The 18,337-nt window shown below is 46.7% G+C and overlaps 1 protein-coding gene and 1 long non-coding RNA gene across 4 annotated transcripts; one reads left to right on the top strand and one right to left on the bottom strand.

The window, feature by feature from the left end:
* Positions 1-1,455: 1,455 nt before the first annotated feature.
* On the bottom strand, positions 1,456-6,825 carry LOC110340097. The gene is made up of 2 exons (XR_002381871.2): positions 6,694-6,825; positions 1,456-5,516 (listed from the first exon to the last, which is right to left on the bottom strand). It is a non-coding gene; the product is annotated as an uncharacterized LOC110340097 (long non-coding RNA).
* LOC106023027 (UL16-binding protein 1) lies at positions 6,685-17,162 on the top strand. 3 transcript variants are annotated; one of them, XM_040758286.1, is made up of 7 exons: positions 6,685-6,786; positions 7,339-7,472; positions 13,006-13,254; positions 13,598-13,729; positions 14,122-14,244; positions 15,192-15,326; positions 16,419-17,162. In XM_040758286.1, exons 2-6 carry the CDS (start codon positions 7,373-7,375, stop codon positions 15,302-15,304), a joined length of 717 nt encoding a protein of 238 aa, XP_040614220.1. In that variant the 5' UTR covers positions 6,685-6,786; positions 7,339-7,372; the 3' UTR covers positions 15,305-15,326; positions 16,419-17,162. The 3 variants fall into 3 exon arrangements, with proteins under 3 accessions (XP_040614220.1, XP_040614219.1, XP_040614221.1); XM_040758285.1 differs by lacking the exon at positions 6,685-6,786 and having other exon boundaries at positions 7,213-7,472; XM_040758287.1 differs by lacking the exon at positions 6,685-6,786 and having other exon boundaries at positions 7,215-7,472; positions 14,125-14,244.
* Positions 17,163-18,337: the final 1,175 nt, after the last annotated feature.

Here is an 18,337-nt window from a genome sequence, read left to right as displayed (position 1 = left end):
CCAAGAGTTCAGGGTGAGAGAGCATCTCTTATTGTTGGATGGGAGTCCAAAGTCCATTTGTATACCCGGGATAAATACTGATCTACTGCTCAAGGCTCAATAGATTACCTAGGCTTCCTCACTGACACCCACATTCAGGGGGTCTTGATCAGTCCCATGCTGGATTCCCAGGCATCAGCCTGGGATTCAAGAGCTAACCCTTGTCAGGTCAGCTGTTTCTGGGGGTTAAACCAGCCCAGTCTTAATCCCTTTGGTCATCAGACCTCCCTCTCTGTTACTGGCTTTCTTGAGTTCAGCTCAGTGCTTAGCCGTGGTAGTCTGCCTCTTCTTCCATCAGCCACTGAATGAAGGTTCTGTTTCCCAGACTCTCTGGCCATGGGATTGTAGGCTGGCACTCCCCAGATCTATGTCTAAAATCCATATATGAGAGAGCACATGCCATGTTTCTCTTTTTGTGACTGCGTTACCTCACTCAGGATGGTTTCTTCTAGTGCCATCCATTTGCCTGCAAATCTCAGGATTCCATTGTTTTTTTCTGCTGAGTAGTACTCCATTGTGTAAATGTACCACATTTTCTCTATCCACTCTTCCCAGAACCACCAGCCCAGGTGTTTCACCACCCACCATGGTCTGGGCCCTCCCCCATTGATCACTAAATGAGAAAATGCCTTACAGCTGGATCTCATGGAGGCATTTCCTCAGCTGAGGCTTCTTCCTCTGATGACTGCAGCTTGTGTCAAGTTGACACACAAAAGTACCTAAGTTTGATAAAATAACCAAAGGACAGACATTTGAGAAACGAGCTTCAGAATTTACCTGCTAAAATAAATTTAAGATATTTTGAAGTTGGATGTGGTGACCATGGTGGTTTGAGAGAAAATGCTCTCCCAAAGGGAGTGGCACTATTAGGAGGCGCGGCTTTGTTGAAGTAGATAGAGTTTTGTTGGAGGAAGTGTGTGCCCATGGGGGTGGACTTTGAGGTCTCATATACGCTCAAGTCACATCCAGCGTTCAGACCACTTCCTGTTGCCTGTGGATCAAGATGTAGGATTCTCAGATACTTCTCCAGCATTATGTCTGCCTGCACACCATCATGTTGCAATGTGATGATAATGGACTAAATCCTTCGAAACTGTAAGCCACCCAGTTAAATGTTTTCCTTTATAGTTACTGTGGTCACTCTTCACAGCAACAGGAAACCAAGCTAAGATAGTGACCCACTCCTGTAATCCCAGTACTTGTAAGACTGAGGCAGGTGTTTGTTTTTTGTCTCAAAAGGACAAATGCAAATTTAAAAATACATATTTTATGATACATATGCACAGATATATAACATTGAGTGCTTAAAATATATTTTTCCAATAAAGATACAATTTGAAAACATTGTTCTGTAGGAAGTACACTAATACAAAACAAAACAAAGCAAAAAAAAAAAAGATGTGACAGGAGTCAAGCAACATGAATAACCAATTAATTTATTCAGAGTTTCAATTGTGCACCAAAATGGGAGAGAGGAGGATCACACTAAAATAACAGAAAATAAGATGACAGTTAACCAAATTATATAATTCAACAGGAAAGTGGGTCTGGAGACAGCACACAAAAAGGATATGAAAATGAGCTATGTACTATGGGGGAAGTACTGTGTATATGTTGTCTTATTGGTTGATTAAATAAAGCGCCATTGGCCAATAAGGAAACAAGATAGGTGGGACTAGGAGTTGAGGAGGATTCTGGGAAACAGAGATACAGTCAGTCAGGATATAGGACACGGGAGAAGAGGTCCAGACCCTTTTCACCGGTAAAAGAAGACCACGTGGAAATATTCAAGTTAGCAATTATGGATTAATAATTAAATCAGAGATAGCCAATAAGAAACCAAACAAACAGCCAACAGCTTCCTAATTAATATGGCGTTTCGTGTGTTATTTGGGGGCTGAGACAGCTTGGGACCCAGACAGCTGGCAGAAAGACTACATGTTACAATGTACTTTTTAAAATCGAATGTAAAGCAAAAATAATAATGTGAACCAACGTTTGTCTGGGTCATAGGTCAGTCACAACCATCATGAGAACAAAATAGAATGGGTAACATTTCAAGCAAAACAAATTCAGCATAGAAACAGAGCCCAGAGATAGAGAAATAAACCCCCAAGTGCACAATAAGGAGATGATGATGTGACAGGGACAAACATTTTAGTGATCACAATAAATATGAATTATGACATCCATCGATTTATAATAACTTAAATTCTTAGGTTGAGCCTTTAAAACACTAATTTAACAAAACATGGTCTTCAAGACACTCTTAAGATGAAAGTAAAGAGGTAAAAAATTAAGAAGGTTCTTAGTTTGTGATGGGTCATCTTCCCAATCGAAGAGTCATCTAGAAGATGCCTCTCTAGGCATGTCTGTGCAGGAGTAGATCAAGTGAGGTGATTCACCCTAAATGCCTGAAGCACCTCTCCTGGGCTGGGATCCCAGACTGATAAAAAGCAAAATCAAAGCCAAGCACTGGCATTTCTCTGTCTCCAGTTCCCAGCGATGGGTGTGATGTCCGCAGCCACCCTGGTTCTTGGCTGTGTCGTTGTGATTGATTTAATAAAGAGCTAATGGCCTGGGGACAGACAGGAAGAAAGGTGGAGACGGCAGCCAGACTCGGGGGAAGCAGGATGGGCTGCACAGAGTTAAAGGTAACCGAGCCACGTCCAAGAATGTAGATTAAAAATATTTAAGTTACAAGAACTAGTTAGGGACAAGCCTGAGCTATAGACCCAGCTTTCATAATTAGCAATAGGTGCCGTTATTCATGAGCTGGCGGTACGGATGAGAAAGTTTGTCCGTACTTGCCCCGTGACACCCAGCCTGGCGGACTGTACCCTTGACGGGGGAGGCAAAATCAACCCCACCACCCTTAGTTGCTAGAAATGTAACTACTACATGGTATATCAACAGGACGAGCTGTTTTATTGCAGAAATAAGTACCACACAGTATTTTATTTATTACTGTATGCTTCAAAAACAGTTACAGTGGGAAATTGTCACATTTCACATAGGGCTGCCTCCCCCCATACACACAAGACTGGGGGGGAAAACTTTAATAACAGTATAAAGGGTTACATCTGTCACTTAAAAATAAATAAAGTAATATTCTTTTATATATTAACAGTTTTTAGAACTTATTCTTAAGGAGGTGACAAGTTTTGGATCCCCCAGTTATTGGGAATCCTCCACCACCGATGTAATAAGGCAATCAAGCCAAATTTATAAATCCAGGGCTAATGTGAGCTCTCTCTCGGGAAGGCAGGGGAGAGAACTTGAGAGCATGTAGCAGGTACCTTGCTCCCTCTTAAGTAGCCTGTAAGCATGGTCTCCAGCAGCCAGGGAGGGGCTGACACTTGCAGGGCTCTCTGAGGGGGGGGCTGCTCCTTGGAGGGCTTTCTGAGGGAGGAAGGGGATGTGGTCTGGGGAGACAGAGATGTGGGGCTTCCACTAGTCACCCCAGACTCCTTGGGTATAGGGCACCATCAGGGCTTCTACCTAAACAGAAGGTATGCTTGCCCATGTTATATGCCACATAGGGGCTGATAAAGAGACTCTACACATTAAGACAAAGGACAGAATCTCTCACACTGCATGGAAATCAATTAGAAATGGACCAAAGACCTTACGATAACACCTGATACTTTGAAACTGCTGGGGGGACTTAGAACAAGATACAGGCAGATACAAGGTGTTTATGAAAGTTTTCATGTGCCACAGGAAATAAGTATTTCCTAAGGTATATTCCCTATGTAGGAATGACACAATGAGGTTGCTTGAAATTAATATGCTTCTGCACAGCAAAGGAAGCCAGCAGAATGTAGAGAAAACCACAGAACAGGGGGATCTTGCCAAACACAATACAGACAAGGGGCTGAAGTCTGAGTGTATACAGAACTACAACACACACACAAACACAGACACACACACAGACACACACACACACACACACACACACACACACACACGCAGCCGCTATGGAAAGCAATATGGAGGTTTCTCAAGAAACGAAAAATACAACCAGGTACCTCATGGGCAGGCATCCAAATTATCAAAGTCCTGCCACAGAGATGTTTGCACATCCATGTTTATTGATGCAATACTCACGACAGCTGAGATGTGGAACCATTCAGTTCACTTCTGTGGTCACTGCTGCCATCCTCCAAAGGATGACAAGTGTGTCCTGTGTCAGCCACCACACAGGAAGTGGGAGAAACTTAAAGAATACATGGCTTAGTGACCTCTGCATTCTGGGAAATCTTAACCTGAATTGAGGACTTGGAAGAACACCTGAGAACTACTGTGTGCCCACCTACTGAGTCATTTCCCCATTAGTTGAGAAAAGTAGGCTAGACTCCCACCCTCCTCAGCCCCTCAAAGCACACCCCCACACACACACACACACTCTCTCTTCACACAGTCTCTACAAAGGGAGGATCCGTACCTGCCAACCACAAGTCCCAGTCCTTGGCCTCTGGGGAAGAAAGGAAGGAAGGCCTGTACTGTGAGCCCAGGGCCTGCCTCTACTTAGGGCCAAGAACGGGAAACAGCTGCACACTGAACCCCTTAGACTCCAAGCACAGAGGGTTCTGCCTGATCTCTATCCAGGAGGGCCATCTGGAGGCTGTGATAGGGAATGGCAGGAAACGCATGGCCCCCACCCTCAAGCGTGAGGCAATCAGGGCTCAGGACTGCCTGGGGATCTGTCTGCGGGGAAGACATTGCTATATGTAAGACTGTGGGTTCAGCCCTGAGCAGGGGCAGCTCCGGAGCAGGCAGCACACAGAGACAGAGGGGGGGGGAATAGTCTCCTGAATGTTTTTGGCACCTCTCACCAGCTGAGAGTCAGGAATCCCATCACAACCACTGCTTGCTGTGAAGGTTGCTGACAGAATTTCTTTTGTTTCTTTTGTTGAGAGATCTTTTCAAATTAAAACGTTAGAATGGTAACTAGTCATGTTGAAAGCCCGGGCTCATATGCTCTTCCAGTATGTCCTGATTCCTTTCCTGGTATTTCTGGGACTCTTGCAAGCAAGATGAAAAAAATAAAATAAAGCACTTACCCTGCCTATCTTTTGATTTAGGCTTTTACTAACCAGCTTGGATTCCATCCAGTGAACCCAAGAACCACATCATGAATTCATTTACCAAAAAAAAAAAAAAAAAAAGTCCTTAGGCACCTGTTGAAGTGTGTAAGTGGCAGCACCTACTAAGTGGCTTTATTTTCAGAGCATCGCGCCCATATCCTGAGCTCTGACTTCCCTCCCAGGTGCCTCTCTTTTAATTAACTCGAACTCTGCTCCAGGCTGGCTCGCTCATCCTGCAATTCTTTTCTGTGGTGAAGTCAAGACTCTGGCCTCGGCTCAGCAGAGCTCACTACCAGGCAAGGAACTCCTGGTAACAGTAGGAAGCTGTTTCCACCCAGGCAAAGGGTTTGGCAATCCAAGCCTGAGGCTTGTGAAGTAGGCCGGACCCTGGGGAAACAAGAACAGAGCTGCATTAGAAATGGGAAAGCAAAGCCAGATGAGAGACGTTTGGCCTCCTGCACGCCCTGTCTTTCCTCTGACTGTCAGACTCACCCCAGCCTCCAGGTGGTCATGGCCTCAGCCCCAGAGAGGATTTTAGTGAGTATGGGCCACAGATAATGCTTTCAAAAATGGAAGCATTTAAAATGCATGTGGCAGTTTAAAAACTTGCCCTGCTCAATTCCCACGTGTCTAAGAGTGAGGCTTTCCTGGAGGAATTTATGCAAGTGACTAACAGTAATTAGTCTGTACCATCTCAGGCCCCAGTTTCCACCACTGGAGCTGGAACACTGTCCTGTCCATGACCGCTTGGTCGGATTGAAAATCCCTCTATGGTGATGAGAAAAAAATATTATAGAACAGGGCCCGCCCACCACAACCTGAGATCTCTCAGATTCCACCTGTAGGTGTAGACATTTCACTCCCACTCAAGACCGCGCCTCAAACTTGAGGTTATTTAGCTGTTAGCTGAGTGGCTGCATGAGTAACTGGAGGGACACCAAATTGTAAAAAATCACTGAAGAAGAAATCTTAAAAAAAAAAGGGGGGGGGAACTACAGGGAGAGGGTGCAGAAGTTTAGTTATTGAAGTGTTTGCCTTGCAAGCGTGACAATTGAGCTTGGTCCTTGGAACTCACATTCCAAAAATTAAATTAAATTTATAAGCTTCCAGTGAGGTGGCGTGCACTTGGGAGTGAGTGTTAGAGAAGGGAGGTAGGCAGGTCCCTGGGGACCGATGGCAGCCAGGTTCCTGGGCTCCAAGCCCAGGGAACTGAGGAATAATATGCAAGGAAATCTCTGGACCCCTCACACACTTTTCTGAAGGTCTTAGATTTCCAAGCTTCCTGGAAGTGCGCAGCAGTGCCAACAGTGCTGTAACTGTCTTTACTCGTGTGGATTTCAGACAGGCCAGTATTGGAAAGAGACCTTCTAGGCGTTTTTAAAAAATAGAAATAAAACAAGCCAGACTTTTGTCTTTCTTCTGAGGGTGAATATGCAAGTTTGAGTGAGGAGGTGAGAAGAAAATCAAAGCTCTTGGCAACCTTTGTAACCAGGAAGAAAACAGAAGAGGGCACTGAGTCAGATTGGGCGGGGGAGATATCCTGCAGGATCTGCCCAGGCATCACCTGATTCCCTCAGGCTATAAGTGGCCCCAGCGGGAGACGCTAGCTTCATTCTTTCACTCCTGCTTCTGCTGGTGACGGTCCGGGCAGGTGGAGGTGAGTTCTGGGAAGGGACCTCTGTGGCCCTGGGAGGACCTGGGGGACACCGGAGACCTGCGTCAGTCAGTTCATCGTCGCGACCTCTGTTCGCTGCCAGAGTTGGACAGAAAAGAACCATCGAAGTCTGCAAAGAAGCAGGCAGAGCCCCAGGGACCCTGGAGGGAGCTCCCCACCCCATCACACACACCCAGAAAGTTCTAGGAAAAGATGGAACTAGGAACGGAGACAGCGGGCAGAAAAAAAAAGACAAAATGCTTGAAGTCACAGCCCAAATAGTTTTAGAAATCGGCAGTCATCTGCATATCTGCATGAATTACTTAGGCGCTCACGCGCGCGCGCGCACGTACACGCACGCGCTCTCTCCCTCTCTCCCTCTCCCTTTCCTCTCTCCTCTCTCCTCCTCTTTCTCCTCTCTTCTTTCTCTCCTCTCTCCCCTCCCTCCCTTCCTCCCTCCCTCTCTCCCCCTTCTCTCCTCTTTCTCATCTCTCTCTCCTCCCTCTCTCTCTTCTCTCTCTCCTTTCTCTCTCCCCCCTCCCTCCCTCTCTCTAGCTCAATACATGGCTGCTGCCAGGAATAAGGATCCATGAAGTGGGTTACAGGCAGCAAGGTCCTTCTTTGGCTTCTGGCTCTGGTTATGCTCGCCTCGGTCTTGCAGGAAGATGAATGCGCACCTCCTGCTTCAGGTGAGTTCCTGCGATCTAACTGGGAGGGGCGCGCGCGCGGGGACGGCGCAGTGACTAGGAGAGCTAGTCTTCCCCTTGGAACCACTTCCGGCCCTTTCCAGTCACCCACCACTTCTTCGGGCTCCTCTGGGTCTTCAGGCTTGTTGTTCACCTCATCACCCTGCTCTAGGACTCTTTAGATACTGCAGAGTGGGAGACGGGGCCGGAAGAAATAGGAGGTCCCGGTGGCAGATAGAAATCCATAAACAGAGTGCTGTGACTGGGGTGAGGGGCACACAGTATAAACCCTCTAGGAAGTTAGCAGTCTCCCGAACCCAGGCTTTGTGCATGCTCCCAACTTTCTTCTCCGTTCTCCTACAAATTCAGCTGCTTGGTTAAGATGCCACCTGGCCCCACTGATCTGGTTCTCTATGTGCTGACTCTGGGGAAATACTTTCCTCTTTGTGGTGATTCCCCTGCAGGCTCACCGGAAAGGACAAGACAAGAATGAAACTCATAGCTCAATCCAATTTTATTCTAGCCAGCGCTGGACCAGGACTTCTAGAGTCTAGCCCAGATCATTTTACTTTAGCAATATGTAAGCACAGCACAATTTTGAAAAAAAAAATGTATTCAGGTAACAATTAACTCTGTCCCAATTGCACAACAGTTTAAGACATGTTAGCACTGAGATTCGTTACAAAGTATATCTGACTTCTTTCATGAGAATGGGTACTGTTGACTCAGACTCAGAGATAGTGCCCAGATTTAGGGTTTGGGAGCTTGACTGAATTAAACATAATGCCTGTGGGTGTCAGTATTGACCTGGCCCTAAGATATCGTAGAAGGTTGCTGCAAAGCACTGGTGACATCACACGTACGAGTGGGTTTTATGGTCTAAAAGCAATGCTCAAGATTTAGGGGAGAATGTCTTGGATAAGTGAACGCATAAATTCTGGAAGATAAGGCAGAGCCTGTCTCATCAGACAGCACTGATGTAAAATGACACCAGTCTAGTGTTCCAGGAAGAGCAGCTCAGCACCTCGGTCCTTTGAAGAGGTGAGCTGTGTGTTTAACTTTTCCAGTGCTTGTCTGTGAACACAAGGCTCTTTGTTCTCTACAACTATTGTCCCTCAAGGGTGCTGATCTCTTATTAATCAAAGATGATTCCTCAGCCCTAGCCCAAATATCACACTAACAATCATTTCTTAACACCCATCCCATATTTTTGTTTTGTTATTTTGTTTTCTTGTTTTTCCGAGACAGGGTTTCTCTGTAGCTTTGGAAGTTGTCCTGGAACTCATTCTGTAGACCAGGCTGGCCTCAAACTCTCCTTGTTTCCCCCAGAAACCTCTAGAACTAGCCTTCCGCTATCCACATTAGTCAGAATTCTTATTTTCTAAGGACCCACAAGAATGGCCCATTAAACTCCAAGAAGAGTGTTCAGTAGAGTTTCCAGCCCCAAATTCCCAAGTCTTGGTCCCCAAAACACCAGATTATCAAGGGGAAGAAAATCCCCACTTCTCTGGGACCAGTTTCTGCCTGGTTTCATTTCAGTTGCTGTGACAAAACACCATGACCTTTAGGGGGAAGGCTGACTTAGCATCCAATTCTACATTATGCTCCATTATTAAAGAAAATAAGGAGGAACTTAAATCATCACATTTATAATCAAGATCAAAGAGAGAGAAATGTACCCATGTTGCCTTTTACTCTTCAATTGCTCTGGTCTCATGAAGTTCAGCATCCCTACCTGGAAATGATGTTGCCCTGGGACTGAACTGGATATTCTATCATCAATTAGCTTAAGACAACACTGGGTCCAAAGTCCTAGGTCCTTATGGGCATGCCCAGCCATGCTCTATAGTTGGATTTGTCTGCTCCACCTGCCATGGTCCCAAATAATCACGGTGAAACTTCTTAATTATCAAAGCTTGGTCGATGGCTTAGGCTTGTTTCTAACTAGGTCTATATCTTAAATTAACCCATTTCTATTAACTGGCTTTCTGCCTTGTGGCTTTCTGCCTTTGCTCTGTACTGCCCGTGCTGCTTCCTCTGAGTGCTGGCATCTCCTAGGGACCGTGCCTTTCTTCTTCCCAGAGTCCTCTGTGTCTAGCTGTCCTGCCTATACCTCCTGCCTAGTTAATGGATGCTTAGCTTTTTATTAAACCAATCAGAAGGTGCCTTGGCAAAGACACATCTTCACAGTGTGCAAAAAGATTATCCCACAACAATGCTCTCCTCGGATGTACTGTCTCTTGCTACTTTCAAGCTAGAAGAGCAGAGATGAGCAGGTGTAAGGGAGACTGCCTGACCTGCAAGACCTTCATTATTGACCAGGTAGATGTATTAGTTACTTTTCTATCGCCAAGAGAAAACCCCACAACCAGTCTGTAACATGCAGAAGGATTTGGGGAAGCTTACAGTTTCACAGGGACAAGAGTCCATCATTTCACGCAGAGAAGCCTGGCAGCAGGCTTGCATGGTGGTTGAGGTGGCAAGCGGAGAAATAATGTTGTTTGGGTTGGTTTGGCTTTTTGAGACAAGTTCTCACTTTGTATTTCCAACTGTCCTAGAACTCATTATGTAGAACAAGTCAGCCTCAAACTCAAAAAGATCAACCTGCCCCTGCCTCCCAAGTGCTGGGATGAGAGCCATGTGACACCATGCCCAGCTGAGAGCCCACACCTTAAACCTCAAGCAAGGTCCAGAGACGAAGAAATGAGAATGAGTTTCAAATCCAAATCCCCAGTGACATGCTTCTTTCAGCCAGGCCATACTTCCTGAACCTATCCAAACAGCTACCACCAAATGGCAACAAAGTATTCAAACATACACAGGCTCATTCAAATGACAGTAGCATCTAGGAGCTCATAACTGAGTGACAGGGCAGTAATAAAATAATACAGAAAGAATTACTGTACGTATGCTGGACTGAATGGTCGCTCGTCTTGGGACCTGATCTGTCCTCCTAGGAAGGCGGTCTGAGTCTGTCTTTGAGGTGTCACAGTTATAATTGTTTCTTTAGATTTATTTTATGTATTGACTGCATATACATGTATGTGCACCACGTATGTGTCAGGTACCCTCAGAGGTCAAAAGAGGACACTGTATTCCCTAGACATGGAGTCACAGGCAGTGGTGAGCCACCATGTGTGGTTGCTGAGAACCAAACCTGGGTCCTCTGCAAGGGCAACCAGTGCCCTTAGTGACTGGGCCACCTCTCTAGTCCCAGTGGTTCAGTTTCAACAACGGGCACATGATATTCCCACTGTGTGTGTGTGTGTGTGTGTGTGTGTGTGTGTGTGTGTGTGTCTTTAGAGACAGAGTTCTTATGTGTAGTCTTGTCTGTCCTGGAACTTGCTATGTAGACCATGATGGCCTCAAACTCAGAGATCCTGCCTGCCTCTGCCTCCCAAGCGCTAGGATTAAAGGCAGGCTCCATACACCATGTCTGGCTTCTATGGCTAATTAGTATGGCTGCTGGGATTAAAGGTTGTGCCACCACTGCCTAGACTGTATGGCTAGCTTTCTCGAATCTTCAGGCAAACTTTATGTGTTAGATCATAAATGGAATATCTCTATAGCCTGGGATTTTCATAGGACAACAGCTTTTAGCTACCTAATCATGTTTTCTGTTTAATTATTAAAATCTAGCCACATCTGGGTTGGCTAAACATCTTTCTATATTTAAGATTCTTGTGTTCTATTAGCCATGACCTCCTTTAAGCATTTAGGCTTCAAGGTGGGTTCACAATACTCATCAGTGGACCACAGTCCTTGTTGTCACTGCCTCCTGACCGCTCCACCCTATGGGACTTTTCTGAACCATATTTGCTGGGATTCAGGATTACAGTTTCCTAACACCACCCCAGCCCTGAGCCATCATCATCCCTGGCATTGCAGCAAGGCTGGTGACCTCTCCCTGGTCACCCTCACTGTGCATCTCAGCAGGAAGCCCCAGTATCCCCAGAGCAGCATGGACTCTGCACACTGCCCAGGAAACGTTTGCTGTCACGTCCACTCTGACACATGCTCTTCTCTGAGAGTTGTGATCCCCGCTCTTCTACTGCCAGATTCCAGCAGCCTCGATTTCCTTGTCCTGTAGTGTGGGCTGTCCTCTGACCACTCCCAGGAAGACATCCCTGCAGCACTGAGATACATCTAGGAGATCCAGTATCTGTTGTTCTAGTGTATTCTCTTGCTGTGATAACACACTCTACCAAAAACAAGGGAAGGGAGAGACTGACTTATTTGGCTTCTGCTTCTAAGCCACAGTCTGTCACTGAGGGAAGTCAGGCAGGTTCTCACAGGCAGACCCACTTGCCACTCCACACAGCAGTGCCCATGACCAAGGAGCTCAGTTCACAGCCAGAGAGGCACAGCAGGAGCCATGGAGGATGCTGCCTGTTGTCTGGACCACGAGCTCCTGCACAGCTAGATTTCTTCTCTAGAGACCACTGCTCAGGGAATGGTGATGCCCACAGGGGCTGGGGATTTCTACATCACTAACAGTCCAAACAGCCTGTTCTGGCCTATTTTTTCTTTTTCTTTTATGAAGGATCTGCCATCCAGTTCCCAAGTAAATCACACATAGAGGCTTATTCTCAGTTATAAATGCCCATCCTTAATTGGCTTATTTCTAGCCAGCTTTTCTTGAGTTAACCCATCTACCTTTTCCCTCTGGGCTTTTATCGTTCTTACTTCTGTATGTCTGACTTTTCTTCTCACTCTGTGGTTATGGCTGGGTGACTGGGTGGCTAAGTGGCTGGCCCCTCATGTCCTCTTCTTGTTCTCTTGCTGTTCCTTCCTTCCTCCTTCCTCCTTTCGCCTTCTACTTACACTCTTGGTCTGCCAGCCCCGCCTATCCTTGCTCCTATTGGTCATTCAGCTCTTTATTAGGACCACCAGGTTTTTTTTTTCGACAGGCAAAGAATCACAGCTTCACAGAGTTAAACAAAAGCAGCATAAACAAAAGCAACACCTTAAACTAATAGCCTACCACAACAGTCCCTCAATAGACACTCCCTTCTTAGGTGACCTTGGGCTGCCATTTAAAGCTAATCAGCAAGGATGTTCAAATGAGAGTGCAGACCAGTAAAATCTGTCTCCATGCACCTGCTGTCCCATGCTCGCCCTGATCCACTCTGCCCCACTAGCCTCAGGCACCATCCTGTCTCCACAGTCTACATGGCAGCTTCTGGAGATTCTCCAGCACACACAGATCTAGGAAAGACATCCTGGGCTTTCCCTGCCATAACTGACAGGGCCTGGCCCTAGCAAGACCCTGTGATGACAGATAAGACAATTGTCCTGGTGGAGAGCTGGGGTTGGCCACACCTTGACCTGTATTTCAAGCAAGAGACAATGACTGACCATACTTTACTCAGGGCCGTGGAAGCTCAGTCAGGGATTTTATTTATGTATTAATTTACTTACATTTTTCATTATTTTTAACAACATTATTCCAGAAAGACTTACTTGTCCCACAGGCAGGGACTGTCCCTGAGCCCCTGCTCTGCATCCCTGACCTCACTGCATGCTTCCTTCACAGATGATGCTGCTCTTTGCTACGGCTTCAATGTTGACAAGTCAGGGTCTGGACCATGGCAGCACACAGTCCAAGGCCAACTGAATGGAGAGGCTTTTATTTACTGTGACAGTAACTACAACTGCCGTGCCATTGGCCTTCTGGGGAACAGACTGATGGACACAATGGCCTGGAAACCACAAGCTGACGCTCTGAAAGATGGAATTGACCTGTTCAAAGCAGAAATGACTCACATGACAAATAACATCAGAGGTAAGTTTCAAGTGGCCCCATAGGGCTGGGGATGTAGCTCAGGGGTAGAGTGCTTGCCTAGCATGCATGAGGCCCTAGGTTCAATCCCCACTGCTACACACTGAATAAAGCCACATGTTAGATGACCCCCTATAGGAAAGAGCAGAATTTGTGATGGCTTAGGCATATCTATTAGTTTTATGGATGAAAAACAAATGAATGACTGGTAGCCACGCCTAAGAGGTCCAGCGGCAAGGCTAAAATGTAGAGGGTAGAGCAAGGTCAGAGGCTGGAAAGGGAAGGGGGTAGGTAGACAGACAGGGTTCATCAATGTCAGAGACTGATCTCTTTCCAATGGGCACAGAGCCCCTCAGTCTACAGGCCAAGATGTGTTGTTGGCATGAAGGCGATGGACATTTCAAAGCATCCTGGGACATTGGCCTCAATGGACACAAAATGCTGCACTTTGACTCAAGCACTGGGAAACTGACTAAAGGTGATTCTGCATCCAGATAAATTAATGAGATGTGGGAGAAAGATAGACATGTGATGGGGGATGTTCTTCTGTATACAACACTCTCGTTGGTTGATGAATAAAACACTGTTTGCCCAATAGCCAGAAAAGCCAGGTAGTAAGATAGGTGGGGCTATGCGAGGAAGGGGAATTCTGGGGAGCAGGCAGAGAGAAGACTCTGAGATACCCCATGTATCGACTGGGAAGATAGGACATGCCAGGTGTTCTCTGGTGAGATAAGGCCATGTAGAAATACATAGATTAGAAGTTATGGGTTAATAATTAAGAGAGAGATAGCCAATAAGAAGACCTAGCCATCGGCCAACAGTTTAATAATTAATATACCATCTCTGTGTGTTTATTTGGGGCTGAAGCAGCTGAGAAAGGATTCGCCAGCAGGGATGTGACAGACTTCTTCTATATGACTTCACGAGGAGACTGCAGGTCATGGCTTGAGGAGTTCAAGTCACACAGGGAAGAAAAGCTGGAGCCTATAGGTAACTGGGGAGGAGAGGAAGCTCTCTGCAAATGAGGGTGTGTGCGTGCAGAAATTACTGTCCTAACAGCAACTCCCAAATACCCAGCAGCTGCTTCCCAAATGTTTTGCCGATAGCTCATATCTACTACTAACTAGCTCTTACACGTAAGCCAACCCATAATTCTTTACTATGTTTAGCCACACGGCTTGGGACCTCTTCTCAGTACAATATTGTCATCTTGCTTCCTCTGCATCTGCTGGCAACTCCTCACTCTACCCTTCTCCTTCCTATTACCTTACTGTCTTTGCCCCACCAATTTTTCCTGCCTGGCCAATCAGTTTTTACTAAACCAATTCCAGTCAAATATTTACAGTGTACAAGAGGATTATTCCACTGTGTGTGTGTGTGTATGTGTGTGTGTGTGTGTGTGTGTGTGTGTGTGTGTGCGTGTGTGTGTGATATAATAATTCAATTCAAATACCATGAGTTCTTGGGATGATGGCCATTTTTTTCATCAATCATTTCATCTCTCTCTCTCTCTCCTGTCTCATTAGTTGTGTGTTTACATTTTTCACTCACTGTGGTTCTCAATGGCTGTCACAAACTGAACATCTATTTACTTCCTGTCTGTTTCCTCATTTTAGAATCACTGTCCTTTTCATCTTGCCTGGTCTTCCCCCTTCCCTGACACAATCCTCACTGGTCATTCTTCCTCATGCCTCCTGTCCTTCCAGAGGGAATAAGAGTGTCCACCATTACCCTGCTTCCCCTAACATGGCTGCATGGGACTTTTGAGGTCAGGGACCTCCCCTCCCTTCCTACTCAGGACCGAGCTAAACAGTAGTTGCATAGCAACAAGGGAGGAACTCTGTGTGTTGCTGAATCACCTGAGGACCCAGAAGCTAAGATGATATTACCTCAGACTTGAGGTCTGGTCAAAGACTCTACTTGTGTTTCCAATTCAGCCTCACCAAATGGTGTGAAAGTTGTGAACCAGCAGAATTTGTCACTGGCCATCAAGCCCAGCATCTCTGGCCTGCTGATAATCCTCACCTGTTCCCTCCTGCTGCTTAACTGAGGAGAATCCTTGGCAATGACAGGTACTGAGGGCAGTGTTGGTAGTGGGGAGAGGGACAGGTGGGTGAGGAGTGAGGAAACAATTCCTATGGTCCTACTCTTGTTCCTAAATGGCAGCATCTTATTGAGAAAGGAGGCGGGAGATCTGGAGTTCATGCCACCTGCTAGCATTAGCTTGTGCGTGCTCAGCCTTGACTAATCAGGAATCACATCATAGAGCAGCACAGAATGAGAGGGAATACATGTACCTAAACACAGCATGCTGCTAATCAGGGAGTCCCATGATACAGATGGGGAGACCGCAAGAACACAAAAGGAAATGGTGGTTCCTCTTAATATGTAGGTGGAAGAAGATTCCGTCCCACAGACACAGATAAAGAACATAAACAAAGACATGGTCCAGTGGCAAGCTGCTCTTGCATCAGACACAGGTTCTATTCCCAGCACCACATGGCAGCTCACAGCCATACAGTTCAAGGTCCAGGGGATCCTGCCCTTTCCTCTCCAGAGACACCAGGCATTCGCACAGCCACTTATAGACGTGCAGGCTCACACTCACACACATAAGACAGAAATGAATTCAGCAGCAGCCACTTCCAGACACCTGGAGCAGTGTCCCCACTGGAGGCTGGAGGGACTGAGCTGGGGCTGGGGTCTATGCTCCCATCTGGACTGCCCAGGTGGACAAGGTGGAGCAGGGACAGTCACACAGTTGTGATGCCACTCTCAGATTTGAGAGTTTTAGAATGAAAGGGAAAGCATGTCTGGGTCCCCACTCGAGGACTGGATAACCAGGTCCCAGAACCCTTTCTGGATAGAGGTCCTCCTGCTCCTGCAGCCCCTCCCATCAGGCCCTGCGTCAGGAAGCAGAGCTGGTCACTGCCCCTTCATTCTGAACCCCAGGTCTGCAGCACAGCCTAGGCTGCCTCTGGGACATGGGAAAGGAGGGGGGAGACTGTACAGGATCCAGGGAGGGAGGGCGCAGGGGGATGGAGGAGGGACTGGAATGACCCTCAGTGACAGAGGCTGTGGGGTGGTGACGACAGGTCCAGGGCACCCAGGAGAACTGACCCAGGCTTCCCTCAGCCCCTTCAAAACGTGTTTCCCTGCTGCAGGGTGAAGAAGCTCCAGTGAATGCTGTGAGAGTTCATCTGGTGCAGCCCCTCTCCCTTCTCCTCAGCCTCAACCAGATGAACCTTGATGCCGCTGACACGGATTCCATGTTCTTTCACACTGTGCCAGTCACTCGGGCCCTGTCTTATCTCCTTGTTCTGTTTCCTTGGTTCTCCCTGGTGGGTTTGCCCTGCATGGAACAACTTGAACTAGAGATCTGGAGAAGAACATGATCATGTACCCATCCCTAGCCTAGGGAACGGGATACCCAGATCTCCTTAGTGAGAGTGTGAAGATATTACTCCTGTGTATATAAATGGCAATAATCGAATATCTTAGGCGTCACCAAAGGAAACTTATAACAACTAGTCATAAAAAATGGAGATTGTTTCATAGAAACCACTGATAACTGTAACAGGGCCTCAGACCCTAGCCCAACTAACTCTATGATGGAAGTGACATTCAGGCTGTAAAACTCAGCACATAGACAGCACCTCCTTGCAAAGCTAAAACAAAGGTCTAGTCCATCGAAGTCTATGGTTAAGGGCAAGTCTCTGAATGTGCTAACCTTGCTTTTCAGCTTCTGGAGTTGCACTTCGGGTTAACTCTTCTTGTCAATTGAAATTTGTTCACCAACAGCATGGGTTTTTGTGCTTAAAAGCTCTGCCTGATTAAGGCTTGCACTGGGATCCCAAACTGCCGGTGCAGTTGCTGACCAGCTAATAAAGAGTTTCTATTGACTTAAATCCATGACTGAAAGGTTTTCTCTGGTGAATACCCCACAACATTTCTGGAAGTCCCACAGGAATAGTACAGCAAGACCTGAAGACACCAGAGGTATCAGAGCCCCTTGGAGCAGGGAGGAATGTGATGGTCAAGGAGGCCCTAGGGCTGTGGGTCTCAACCCTTTGGGGGTAGAAGTGTCCTTTCAAAGGGGTCACACACCAGATGCCCTTCATATCAGATATTTACATTACAATTCATAACAGGAGCAGAATTACAGTTATAAAGGAGGAACAAATAATTTCATGGTTGGGGAATAACACCATATGAGGAACTACATTATAGAATCTCAGCATTAAGGGGGGTTGAGAACCACTATCCTAGGGTGTGTGCAATCTGAGTTCCAGGTCCCCAGGGCTCCCTTTGATCAGTTGCTGCCTAGTGCTTCACAGGAGCCTGATGTCTCCACCCCAAAAGGAAACAAATCAGAAAGTCGCCTGGTCTATCAAGTCTGGGGGACAGTGTGGTTAAGGTGCCCTCTCTTTGGACAAGGCCACTGGTCCGGTGTTGCTTGTTTTCTCTCTCTCTCTCTCTCTCTCTCTCTCTCTCTCTCTCTCTCTCTCTCTCTCTCTCTCTCTCTCTCTCTCTTTGTGTGTGTGTAATTCTGTCTGTCTGTTTCTGTAATTTCTCCCTCTCTCCATTGAATAAGGGTTTCTTGGTGTGAGATCATCCTGGCTTATGACCTGGGCCCTTCCTGTTGGGACCTCCAGAGAGAAACAAACAACAGAACCAAAACCCCTCCTCCACCTGTCCCACTCCCTGACTGGAGCACATGCTTGGTTCATTGTTTGACTCCTGCTCATGGTCAGGGTTGGTCTCTGTGTGGAAGTGAGGAGAGGCCAGGCTTCTCATCCAAGCCCTCTGTCATCTGAGTGGAGTGCACACAGGGACGGGAAATAGTTCCCTGGGAGAGCTCTTCCTGCTCACCATGTCTGTTGCAAGCAGCCCAGGGGAGGGAAAAAGTTCTACTGAGCTGACTCAGAAAGAAAAGGAATGTTCTACTCCTTTCTCTTCATGACTTATATCCTCCTTTCAACAAATGGTCAATATGTTTGGAAAACTCATTACCTGTCATTCTCTGGGAAAAGAAAAAAGAAAATGGCCCCCAGGCCTGGCAGGAAGATCACTGCCAGATACT

This window comes from Mesocricetus auratus, unplaced genomic scaffold (genome assembly GCF_017639785.1).
Source record: "Mesocricetus auratus isolate SY011 unplaced genomic scaffold, BCM_Maur_2.0 Super-Scaffold_100018, whole genome shotgun sequence".
Taxonomy (NCBI): Eukaryota; Metazoa; Chordata; class Mammalia; order Rodentia; family Cricetidae; genus Mesocricetus; species Mesocricetus auratus.
The sequence above is the reverse complement of the archived record's forward strand: the minus strand, read 5'-3'. Positions and strand labels throughout refer to the sequence as shown.